This window comes from Phodopus roborovskii, unplaced genomic scaffold, assembly GCF_943737965.1.
Source record: "Phodopus roborovskii unplaced genomic scaffold, PHOROB, whole genome shotgun sequence".
In the NCBI taxonomy this organism is placed as follows: Eukaryota; Metazoa; Chordata; class Mammalia; order Rodentia; family Cricetidae; genus Phodopus; species Phodopus roborovskii.
Window position 1 is genome coordinate 7,896,874 of NW_026126460.1, and position 13,123 is coordinate 7,909,996.

A 13,123-nucleotide genomic window follows, 5' to 3' on the forward strand; every position below is an offset into this window, starting at 1 on the left:
GTTAGTATTGCAATAGTACATATCCTTGGACATTGTGAGGACATGGTTTGAGGATCATTTTGGTAACGAAGGATGAGAGATGTAAATTTAAAGGAGCATTGTGATTCAGTAGTTAATGAAACATGATTTCCCCTCCTCCCTGAAACAGAAAAATATAGTTGTTTGATTTGAAAACAGAGATTGAAAACATCAAGATAGCTGCTGGAGGGATGACAGTTCATTGATTAAGAGCCCTTACTGCTCTTGTAGAAAGACCCAGGTTTGGTTTCTGCACCCACTATGACTCCAACTCCAGGTGATCCAACACTCTTCTGGCCTCTGGAGACCTACATGGAGATGGCACATGTAAAGTCTTTTAGGCTTACACATGTATAAATAAAAATCTTTATTAAAATCTAGCAGAATAAGCTGAATATTTTGGTGCATGCCTTTAGTCCAGTACTTAGGAGGCAGAGGCAGATAGATATCAGAGTTTGAGGCCAGCCTTGTCTACAGAGCAAGTTCCAGGATAGCCAAGCTTCACAGGAAAACTCTGTCTTGGAAATCTATACCCCCCCTCCCAAAAAAAACCCCTGCAAGATAAAATATCACATAATAGGTTGTGATGCATGCTTGTAATCTAGCATACATAGGCTAAGCCAGGAGAATCTAGGAGCCAATGGGTTATGTGGTGAGAATTCTGTCTTAAAAAAACAAAACAATGTGTTTAATTACAATAATGCAAATAGATAATACCTTTTTTACAAAAACCATGAAAAATTTTGTCTATGTTTAAGTTTTTTTGCTTTTTGTTTTTGTTTTATTTTTGTTTGTTTTTTTTTTGTACTAATAAGATATTGTCTGGAATCTGTGCCCATTTTCTGATTCATGTTGTAATTCTAACAGTATTTTACTTTTAAAATGTAGTATAGTTTTATATACTTAAGACATGTCATTATAAAAAGTAACAGGTAGGAAGCAGTTTTCTCTTAGGTTAGTTGCTTCTAGGTAAAAAGGAAGGTTTCATTTTAGCTAATTAACATTTTTCTTTACTACCTGAGCATCTTGAATTATTTGTTGCTCACATAAATAACCTTAACCATTCTTTTTTCAAAGCTCTATTCTTTTGGCTAGTTTTCAGTGCTGAATACTCTTAATAATTCCAATGCTTTTTTCTAATGCTAATGTGACTGCCTTATTAATGCTGCCTCTTACTCCTCTTTCCCATCAGCCCCTGCTGGCACTCCTCCCCTTCCTGCTACTTCTGCATCTGTCCCTACTCCTCTTGTTCCTGCTACTGTCCCCTCCTCCACTGCCCCAGATGCTGCTGCTGGGGGCGCACAGACCCTTGCTGATGGCTTCACTTCTCCAACTCCCCCTGTTATTTCTTCCAATCCCCCTACAGGTGAGTATTGGCATGACAGACAGATCCTTCATCTGGCCATTCTTGCCTGAAACTTCAGCTTCAGCTTCATATTTGTTGGTTTGATTTTACTTTGTATTTAAAAAAAAAAAAAAGATGATTAATCAGAAAGTGGCATGTGTACAAAGAATTTATGACAAAATTGGGCTAAAGTCTATGATACTTTTGTCCAATAAAGTATCACAAACATAAGTATTGCTTTAATCTTTTAAAGATATATAACTTAGTATGGAGTTAACTTCTTTATAGCTTTGAAAACTTGCCATTAAAACTATCTTAGGGAGCTGGGGAGTCAGCTTAGTTGGTAAAGTGCTTGCTGTGCAAGCATGAGGACTTGAGTTCTTGTTTCAGTACCCACATAAAAAGCCAGGCAAGGTGGTCTATGTCTGTAATCCAGTGCTGGGGATCTGAGGCGGGTGGGTCCCTGCAGCTTGCTGATTAGTCAGCCTATCCTAATGGGTAAGTGTCAGGTCTTAGTAAGAGACATCGCTTGAAAACACAGGTTGATGGCTCCTGAGGAACACCACCAAAGGTTGACCTGTGGCCCCACATGCTCAGCTGTTCATATGCACATGTATCTGCATATAACACGTATGTGAGTACACACACAGGTAATATTGTAGGTTCAGTAATGAACAAAAACAAAACAAGCCTATGACAATTGAAAAATAATATATATTTGGTTTTTCAATACAGGGTTTCTCTGTATAATAGTCCTGGCTGTCCTGGAACTTACTTTATAGGCCAGGCTGGCCTTGAACTCACTGAGATCTGCCTGCCTCTGCCTTGTAAGTTCTGGGACTAAAGGTGTGCACTACTACCGTCCATCTGAAAAATATATTTTAATGTAATGTTTTATATAGAAAATTACAAACCTCTATGTTTACTATAATGGAATTTTTGCTTATATTTTAGCAGTACCAGAAAACTCATTAACTGTACTTCTAAAGGACTTCAGGATTATTTAAGTTGACTGGTGTTTTATTTAAGATTTCAACCTAGTGCTAGGGAGATGATTCATCAGATAAAGGGTTTGCTGCCCAGCCTAACAACCAGATTTGGGTCCTTGGGACCCATAATGGTGGAAAGAGAGAATCAGCTCCTGTAAGTTGTTCTCTAACCTACACATGCATGCATGCATACACATACCCATGCACCCATGCACGCTGTCTATGGTATGAATGCAACTGCCTTATAAATAAATGTAATCATTCTTTTAAAGATCTCAACTTCAAATATGTTTTGTTGAGTAGTTGGTAAAGACTCAGACTACACTGAACAGTTAATATGATGCTGGTTAGTAAATAGGTTCTCTTTTTTTCTAGACAGGGTTTCTCTATAACTTTGGCTGTCCTGGAACTCACTCTATAGACCAGGCTGACCTCAAACTCAGATAATCTGCCTGCCTCTTCTTCAATTCCTAGGATTAAAGTCATGGGCCACCACCACCTGGCTACTAATAATACATGTTTTAAAAGACATCTTTGTCCAAATTGAGTTTTGGATGATGTTTTATTGTGAAAGCTTCTATATAGTCCTTAAGAAGATGACTTTTCTGAAGTGGATGAGTGAAAATAATAGGCAGTCATTTGATTGAGATATGCAACTCTATTTACACTAGCCCAGCTAGTTTAATAAAGGAATTTTATTAATGCAATAGACACAGAAATAATAACTGACCCTTACCTAAGAATTTTAGTAATTAAATGGTAATTTAATAATAGGTACTTGGCCAGGCATAGTGCCTACCTCTGCCTCTCAGTGGTGGGATTAAAGACATGTACTACATGCTTTGAATATTTAACCTTTAAAGAAACTAACAAGCTGTTTCCCAAATAACTGAACTTTTTTTTGTTTAAACTTAAGTGATTTTTCATTCAGTTTTTATTTGCATATCTAATGAATGCTGAGGCTAGGCCTCCTTTCTTGTGCCTTTTTTGGCAGTGGACTGCTAATGGCCCTAACTTTAGTTTATTTAAATAGGTGTCTTTAAAATCGTCTTTTTAATGGTGGTGGTGGGGTACATCTTTAATCCCAGCATTCGGGAGGCAGAGGCAGGAGGGCCTATAGAGCGAGTTCCAGTACAGCCAAGGCTGCACAGAGACACTGTCTTGAAAACCCCCTCCCCAAAAGGTAGTGTTTTTATATTTTTTTTAATGCATATGAATGTTTGACCTGAATGTATGTATGTGTACCACATGCTTACCTAGTGCCTGAGGATATCAGCAGAAGGCATTGGATCCCCTGCAACTGTAGTTAAAGGGACTGTAATTGTGAACTGCTGTGTTGGGTACTGGGAACCAAGCCCAGGTCCTCTACAAGAGCAACAGTGCTGCTAACTACTGAGCCAACTCTCCGGCCAAATAGTGCCGTGTTTACTGTAGTGTCTCTGAAGCTCACTGTGGACTTAAAACAGATGAGATTTTAGACAGGATCCAACTTTATAAAATTCATAATGATACTTTATTTTTTAAGATCCTAGGCTAGTATTAGTAACATATGAATGTTTTTCTTCCTGCCTTTCTTTTCTGCCTCTTTCTCCTCTTTTCCTCATCATATAGCATCTCCTCCCTTCCATGTCTTCCTGTTATTCCCTTCTTCTTTCTATGCCTTGTTGCTGGCTTTCTAATGCTTTGTTACAGAGGGCCCTTGGCAGAGTGGAGACCAGCTGTTTTGTTGCAATATCTTATTTCCTTTAAAACAGCTTTGCTAACTTATCTCCACTATTAGTTTAGAATAAAGAATGTACCAAACATTTTTCTTTTTTCTTTCCCAAAATGTGATTCTTTGTTTAGTCTCTAGTGCTTAGTGGCTTTGAATAATTATTTATTTTTTTGGGAGAGGAGGAAGAAACTATGTATTTTGTATGCTGTAACAGAATACTGCAGACTAGATTACTTATAAATTATATTAGTCTGTTTAGCTCATAGTTCTGGAGGCACAATGTTCGGTATTAAGGGGTCATCTCTAGAAATGGAGAAAACCCACTCTTTTGATAATGCATTTTTCATTCATGAAAGTGAAGATCACATGACCTAATCACTGTTTAGAGCTCTTCCCTCTCAACACTGGTGATCTAGTCCAGTGGTTCTTAACCTTTCTAGTTCTGTGACCCTTTAATACTGTTTCTTATGTTATAGTGACCCCCCCAACCATAAAATCATTTTTGTTGCTACTTCATAACCATAATTTTGATACTATTATGAATATCAGTGTAAGTATCTGATTTGCAGCCCCTGGGTTAAGAAACACTGCACTGGCGATTTTGCTTTGGGTGACACATTCAATCTATAAGTAGAGATATGAGTTGTAATTAGTTGTGGTGTTTATTTTTTTGGTGGTGTTTTTTGTTTTTTTTCCTTTGGTTGGGGGGGGGCATTGGTTTTTGGTTTGTCGTGACAGGGTTTCCCTGTGTAGTCCTAGCTGTCCTGGACCTCCCTCTGTATACTAAGTTGGCTTCAAACTCAGATATCTCTAGCCTTGCTGGGATTATAGGTGTGTGCCACCACCACCAGGCATAATTGTGGTGCTTTTAAAACACAGTCAAATGGTTAAAAAAGTCAAAATGTTTGTTTTTGATTTAGATTGTAACTTTTTCAAACTTACTATTTTTATTTACTTTCCTGCTTCTGTGCTTTGATACAGTGTGAGCAGCACAATAGTTGTTATCTTGGATTAAGTTGGCTAAATACTGTCATTTTTAGTAATCTTACTAGAAAATGTACATAAAGTATTTCATTATCTGAGATAAGTTTCTTTTAATGATGCAGTTGTGTTCTGTTCCTTTCCCAGGTCATCCTGTTCAGTTCTACAGCATGAATAGGCCTGCCTCTCGCCATACACCACCAACAATAGGGGGCTCATTGCCCTATAGACGGCCTCCTTCCATAACTTCACAGACAAGCCTTCAGAGTCAGATGAATGGAGGCCCTTTTTATAACCAGAATCCAGGTAGACTTCTCTTTTGCCATTTCTTTTCCATTGCACCTTTAATAAACAAAAACAAAGTAAAAAACTGTTCAGTTACACATGATTAACCCATACATAGTAGGTGGTTATCCCAAAGGTAATAGGTAGGTAAGATTATTGTTTAAGGGTTGGAGAGATAGATGGTTTAGTGGTCAAGAACAATGGCTGCTCTTCCAGATGACCCAGGTTCAATTTCCAGCACCCATATGATGCCTCACAATTGTCTGTAACTCCAAATCCTGGGTATTTGACACCCTCACACAGACATACATGCAGAAAACACCAATGTACATGAAATACAAATAAATAAATAAATAATAAAACAATCATTGGTGAATGGGTAGAAGAATGATGAATGAATGACTACTAAGTTTTTAATAATACTGTTTCCACTTTAAAAAGTCAATAACTGTCTTGATTTAAAGCTAAGGAGTTCCTCCCCCCCCCCAAATGTAGTCATTTTCAGTGTGTGATCATTTGCTTTTAAAAACTTAAATACTGAGCTAGACATGCAAGTGCTTGTTTGTTATTTCAACATTCTTGTGATAGGGGCGGGGGCAGCAGGGAGTGTAGGCAGTCTAGGCTGCAGAGTGAGATCCTGTCTCAAGTGGAGTATATAGGACAGTATTTTATTTTTGTTTAATAAGACGTTGTTTCTTTATGAATTATAAATAAAGTTGGGTATACATGAAGGTGTTTTACATTAGGCAGTCACACTGTCTTAACTCAGTTATCACATCAAAATACCCTGATGGGTATGAGGGACTTGGAGAAATTGATCCAGATACAACAATTGAAATAAAGAATTGAATTATATATACAAAAAAAATCTAACCTTGCACACTTAATGCTACACATGATCAGCGATTTATTTCCAGAAAATGCAAGAAAAATTTAGGTGTCTTGACTACATGAAAGTAATATGTGAACTTTCTGTTGTGTTTTAATTTTTGCTAAGAGATAATTAAGTGTGTGTGAGTTCCCCTGATTTTGGGGGCAGATCATTTCATCTCTCATAAGCCTGGAATTTATGGAGCTAAATTTATCTATTGTAGTTGCTATCTTTAGTTAGTGAAACTTTAGTTATACTCTTTAGAATCTTGCAAAGAAAGATGGACTTTTCTCTTATTTTTATTTATTATCTCATTTGACTCATACACAGAAACTAAAAATGGTTATAACTAAATTATTTAATTTTTAAAAATTTTATGTGTATTGGGTGTTTTGCTTGCAAGTACATATGTTTGTATACCATGTATGTGCCTAATGCCCACGGAAACCAGAAGAGGGAATTGTATCCCCTGAAACTGGAGGTACAGATGGTTGTGAGCTGCTATGTGGGTGCTGGGAATTGAACCTGGGTCCTCAGGAAGAGCAGTTGTCCACTGAACTGCTGAGCAATCTCTCTGACCCCAAGAATGGTGGTATTTACATATGTACTTTGTGATGGGGATGTCTTCTGTACATGTTTCTGTTATTGGTTGATGAAACCAAGGCCAAGGTGATGCTCGAGAAAGCCTTTAACTGGATGCTTTTTGATTCTGTATTTCATGCTTTTTCTATCATCCTGTCCTATCTACCTTCAGATTAAAAGATCTCTTCACTTGCCAGAGCCTCTCTTTCTGGTGGAGGAAGAGAAGCCTCTATCACAGTATAGGATATACTAATGGTGGAATCCTTGTTAGTCTTTATACAGTTCTGTCCTGAGAAAATTGTTCAGAAATATTGCTGAATATTAAATGAAACATGCTTATTTATCCAAGTTCCTTTACTCTCCTGGGCACCTCTCATTTGTTTGTTTATTTTTTGTTTTAAAGAAGTTTTTACTAAGTTGAGGGTGTAGGTTTCAGAATATAATGGATGCTGCCAAATTCTGTAATTCTTTTTACAAAAATGTCATACGGGATGTGGTATGCCTTTCATTTATTGAATGCTGTATTTGTAGTTTAGCCAGTGCAGAATGCATGTGAATCCACCTAATTGCCTTGTTTGAAATATATTTCTCTTTTCATGCTTAGTGTTTTAGGCTGTTCTTTCTAAAAATTCATTTCATCTTAAATTTTTCCATAATTATGATTTTAGTTGTGTTTTACAAACTTGTATTTCAAGTGTGTTTTGTACGTAAATATTCTCTACCACTTAAAAAATGTCTTATTTAGACTGATTTTGAACTTGTGTTTTACAGGCTCCTCATGCCTCAGCAGAGGGAGAGGGAGAGGGAGAGGGAGAGGGAGAGGGAGAGAGAGAGAAAGAGAGAGAGAGAGAGAGAATGCGTGTGGGTGTGGCCCATGGATGACCATTAAATGCTTTTTTTTTTCTCCATCCTTAAATTTTATTTATTAGCTGTAGTCTGCTTAGTAGTTCTGTGAAAGATGAGCTAGTTCTCTTGGGTATCTGGAAATTATGCTTACAGTCCTTTGTATCTTTCTTATGTTATATAAAGGTTTGAAACAATGATATTAATTTAAAATGGGTTAGATCGGTAATGAAGTTGGGAAAGATTTCATTGTTACAGCTGTGTTTATACCAGCTGTACAGAATTCTTAGTAAGAATATGAAGGAATATTTTCATGCTGCATGTATATACTCAGTAGTCCTATGAGAACTGTATAGATATAATTTGACAGTTATTTAAACATACTTCATGTATTTAGTTTTTGCAGTACTACAGATTGAGTCTAGTGTTTTGTATTTGTTAGCCAAGTGCTCTACCCTTGACTTGTATTTCTAATGTACTAAAGATTTCATATTTCAACAATATTTCTTATAAATCAGATTCATATATGCCAAAATATATTTTAAAGTAGGATTAAATCTTTAGGGAGTGATTTTAATGTAAGTACTTTACACACTCAAGGAATAAGGTTAACTGGAATTTGGGCTGTGAGAGGCTGCTCAGTTGTCACAGTATTTTCTATACTCTTAAGTTCTGCCTTCTCTTATAATTTGGTAACTTTAAAGAAGAAAATTATAGCTCCATGCTATAATTAATTATAACTAATTCTTATTAATTAATGTTAGCTATAATTAGTGGTTTTGAAACCTACTTTAAAAATTAAAACAGAACTGTATTATGTTCTTTTGGTGGGAGACGTTGCTGGCATTTGAGCTATGATCCCTGAGCACGCTAGGCAAGTGTTCTGTCATTTCCTGCATCTCATCCCCAAGCATGGTTTTTGTTTGTTGGTTTTTTTTTTTAATTCGACAACTCTTTTGTAAGACATAATATTTAGTAAATCATTTTGTGAACAAAATGATGCTTATGTTTTATGAACCTGTATGTTGTAGTAAGAGCCTTGCTGTGAATGTATGCTTCTAAAGAATGAAGTGGTTTGACAAGGGGTTCTGTGGGGTATAAATCTGAGAGCATCCCTCCTAATGTATGGTTTATTTTTATTCTAATTAAAATATGGAATGATAGTGCCAAGTTCAAGAAAGACTGTAGTTATATTCTTGTGATATTGTTAAAAACAAGTTACTGAAGACAAATGATTAGAACATAACTGAAACACCCTTGATTCTTTTTTTAAAAATCTAAAATCACAGAAATTGATCTTTAAATTTATTTGCCAATAGTGAAGAGAGCTACAGAAACACATAAAACCACTCATTAATAGTCTTCTTCAAGACTTTGAAGCATGCTGGGCGTTGGTGGCGTTCGCCTTTAATCTCAGCACTTGGGAGGCAGAGTCAGGTGGACCTCTGTGAATTCGAGGCCAGCCTGGTCTACAGAGTAAGTTCTAGAACAGGCTCCAAATATCTATCTACATGTGTATTTTTTCATTCATATTTATACACACATTAGAGCCTACTTTAGTAAGACATTAATTAGACATTTTTTGAGTATGAAGTGTTTTGTAGCAAGCAGTTAACCAGTGTTTCTTAAAATAGAAGCTTTATAATCTTAAATTATTTAAAATTGTTATTCTCCCAGGATTGTAAATAGAAAAAAATATTAAAGAAGGAGGGTTAGATGGTTGATACTGTACTATTCTCTAAGCCACTGGCTCTCAACCTTGCTAATGCCAAGGCTCCTTAATCTAGTTCCTTATGTTGTAGTGACCCCCAACCATAAAGTTACTTTAGTTGCTATTTCATAACTGTACTTTGATACTGTCATGAATTATAATGTAAAATATCTGATATGCAGGATATCTGCTATGTGATCCCTGTGAAAGTGCCATTTGGTTCCCCAAAGGTGTCTTGACCCACAGGTTGAGAACCACTGCTCTAAAGGCAATGAAGTTAGTGCAGTGTTGTCACAGATCTCAGAAGACTAGAGATTGGTGTGCCATAGTAAACAGGAGCAGTAGTAAGGAGCTGTCTTTGAACACTGTTGTAGATAGTTCTTAGGGGAGAACAGAATCAAATGAAACCAAAAAAACAGCCAAAGTTAAGCACATTCTCAGTTGACCAATAAAACAAATAGGCCCTTAGTACTGCCTGCCTGTTAAACACAAATGATAGTTTTAAACTGTAAGTCATAATCAGCTAATTTTTCTTGGCATAACAGCTTTTGGTGAATATCAAGTGGCCTAAGTTTCTGAGTGCTGCCACTGCAAGACTCTCACTTTAGTGACCCAGGGGTATCAGCAGGCAGCCTTCTTTTTACTGACTACTCACATTATCTTTTGGATCTCCCTTGTTCTAGGTTGATATTTATTTTAAGGAAATATATTTTATGGCACTCTTTTTTTAAAAAGATTTATCTATTATATATACCATGTTCTGTCTGCATGTATGATTGCACACCAGAAGGGGCCTCCAGATCTCATTGTAGATGCTTGTGAGCCACCATGTGGTTGCTGGGAATTGAACTCAGTGCTTCTGGAAGAGCAGCCAGTGCCCTTAACCTGCTGAGTCATATATCTCTCCAGCCCAGGAAGTATATTTTAAAATAAAATGCATACATTGTTTCCCAAAATACCAGCAGCTAAATTTAATGTTTTTACCAAAGGTAATGTTCTTCATTAGTTTCAGAGGCAGGTTTCTTTTAAACTATCATTTGCCTGCATGTATATCTGTGTGAAGGTGTAGGATCCCCTAGAACTGGAATTATAGACAGTTGTGTGCTACCATGTGGGAGCTGGGAATTGAACTCTGGTCCCAGCCAATGCTCTTAACCACTAAGCCATCTCTCTAGCTCCCCAGAAGCAGGTTTTTTTTGGGGGGGGTTATTTATTTTTGTGGCAGTAGTTTTTATCATGCTTATTTTACCTACTTTTTGAGAATATTTGTAAAGCTCATAAAAATAAGATGTAAGTAGGGTAGTATTGGCATAGGCCTTTAATCCCAGTACTTGGGAAGCAGAGGCAGGTGGATCTCAGTGAGTTTGAAGCCTGCTTGGTCTACAGAGAGAGTTCCAGGACAGCTAAAGCTACACAGAGAAACCCTGTCTGGGTTGGGGGGTGTGGTGTGTGTGAAAGCCTAACATTATTGCTGTAAAGCTCTTGAACTGGATATTTGCATTATCAGACCTCAAGGATGCTTCAGAGGACTTTAAAACCATCAGGGAACTTATATTTGTAAGATCTATTTCACCAGCACATTCACCCTCTGAGTCAGTTTTGTTGGGAAAGCTTTTTAGTGTCTCAATGCTGTTCTATACAACACTGTAGTTGTCATTGCATAGTTTGACATCTCCAGCATCTCAGTCTCCTTGTAAGTCTCTTCTAGCTATAGCATTGTAGATTTACTGTTTTATGTATGTTTTGCTTGCAGGTATGTCAGTGCACTCACCACATGAGTACTTGGTGCCCACAGAGTTACAGATGGTTGTGAGCTCCTGTGTGTGTGCTAGAATTGATCTTGTGTCTTCTGGAAGAGCAGCCAGTGCTCTTAAGCACTGAGCTATCTCTCTAGCCTATCAACATCATACTTTAATAAAAATAATGCAAATCATTCTAAATTCAGAGATCTTTCAGTGGTTTTAAGGTATAGATCTTAGCATATGAGGAAACATCTTGAGTAAATAATAGGAATACACAAATTTGTAAAATTGCTCCCCATTCTTTTGTTGTTACTGAGGATAGAATTTAAAGGCTCTGGCATAGGAAGCACACGTTCTACTACTGTGTTATACCACAACTCGTGATTCATGATCTCTGTTCACAGGAATGCACAGAACCAGGTAGAACTGAATTCTGGTTAGATGAGTGCCTTAGGGTTTCTATTGCTGTGAAGACCATGACAACTCTAACAAAGGAACATTTAGTTGGGGATGGCTTATAGTCTCAGAGGTTAAGTCCATTATCTTCATGGCAGGACATGGCAGTATGGAGGCAGGCATACCGTCAGCCATTAATACTCTGCTAATAGCTACTGGCTTGAATTTTAATATATCCCACCTTATTTTCCTGTTGCCTCTCATTTTTATGCTTGTCATCCTCATGCATGCCATTTGTCATGTCTTCTTCTCTCTCTCTGGTCTGTCTACACTCACCACCCTGTGCTTTCGCAGTACTTCTCTGCCAAGGTTAGTGAGTTAGTGAGTTAATAGCTTCTTTAATTTTATTCATGAGGCTAAAAGTCTATAATCCCTTGCCTTTTTGCTGACCTTTGTACGCTAGTTAAGTCATTAGTTACTAGATACTAGTTTATGTACATGTAATTAAGTTCTCTTTTGTTTCTAGAATCTGCCTTGACTTACTGTGTACCAGGTCTTGAAATAAGCTTTTGAAATAAAATCTCTGCTTCTATTCTATGAAATAGGGTTGAATTATCTGTTTTTCATGTCATATTTATGGACTAGATCCAGAGGATCTAATTATCATGATGTCTAAACACAGAAAATATAACGTTTGTTTGTTTGCTTTTTTGAGACAGGATTTCTCTGTGTAAAAGCCCTGGCTGTCCTGGAACTCTTTTTGTAGATCAGGCTGGACTTGAACTCAGAGATCAGTCTCCTGAGTGCTGGGATTACAAATGTGTGTTACCACTGCCTGATTTAATTTTTAAAACATATCTTCTATAGCCATATAGAGAACAAATTTTTTGGTCCTGTGAATTCTGTTCATGCTGTTTTCTGCCTTTAAGCCTTTGCCCTAACTTGGTTCCTTAAGCTTGAATGTCTTTCTCAACTTCTGTCTGCTTAGCATATATCTTCAAGTACTGTTCAGAGATGAGTTCTCTGTAGCACCGTGTCCTGGGAAGTTAGACAAAGATTATTAAGGTGGTGGTGGTGGTCGTGTGTGTGTGTGTGTGTGTTGTGTGTGTGTGTGTATGACCTGTTTGAGAGATAAAACACTTGAATTTTTTAGTTTTATTAGTCTTTTATTTTGGAGCAAATAGGGAATTCCATTAAGAACATGGCTACCATAGTATATATGCTTTCTGAAGGGAACTGCAATTATAGCATTAACCTTCTAAAAATTATTTGTGTAGCTGCCTTATTTATTTGTTCCTTCATAAATCTGTTGAAGGTTTACAGTATTCCTTAACTGTGCAAGGCATTTGAGATAGAGTAACACACCCTGGGAGAAGAACAGTGGTGTTTTCTGTAGGCTTAAGAAAGGAATACGCTGGCATCTGACTCTCAATGAAAGGTTCTGATAACTGGTCTAGCAGAGAACTTGCCCCTCAGTCGGAGCTCAGGGCATACTTGTTTAGCCTAAGTGAAGATCCAGTTAAAGCCTGTTATTTGTTACTGAAGTAATAAAAGCCCACTTAGGTTGTTAGGATGTCATATTTTTCTCCTATACTGACAAACATCTGACTTTGTAACTTTCAAGCTAAAATTTAGAAAACCAAATT

The 13,123-nt window shown here is 37.1% G+C and overlaps 1 protein-coding gene across 24 annotated transcripts in view; it reads left to right on the plus strand.

Annotated features, from left to right (window-relative positions):
- Abi2 (abl interactor 2) overlaps positions 1-13,123 on the plus strand; it is a 65,864-nt gene that overhangs the window by 41,208 nt on the left and 11,533 nt on the right. For 15 of the 24 annotated variants that reach the window (XM_051190302.1, XM_051190303.1, XM_051190295.1 and 12 more), the window contains 2 exons: positions 1,211-1,384; positions 5,195-5,353. In XM_051190302.1, coding sequence (XP_051046259.1) covers positions 1,211-1,384; positions 5,195-5,353 — 333 coding nt within the window. The remainder of the gene's footprint in view (positions 1-1,210; positions 1,385-5,194; positions 5,354-13,123) is intronic. The other 9 variants (XM_051190306.1, XM_051190307.1, XM_051190319.1 and 6 more) reach the window with 1 other exon arrangement.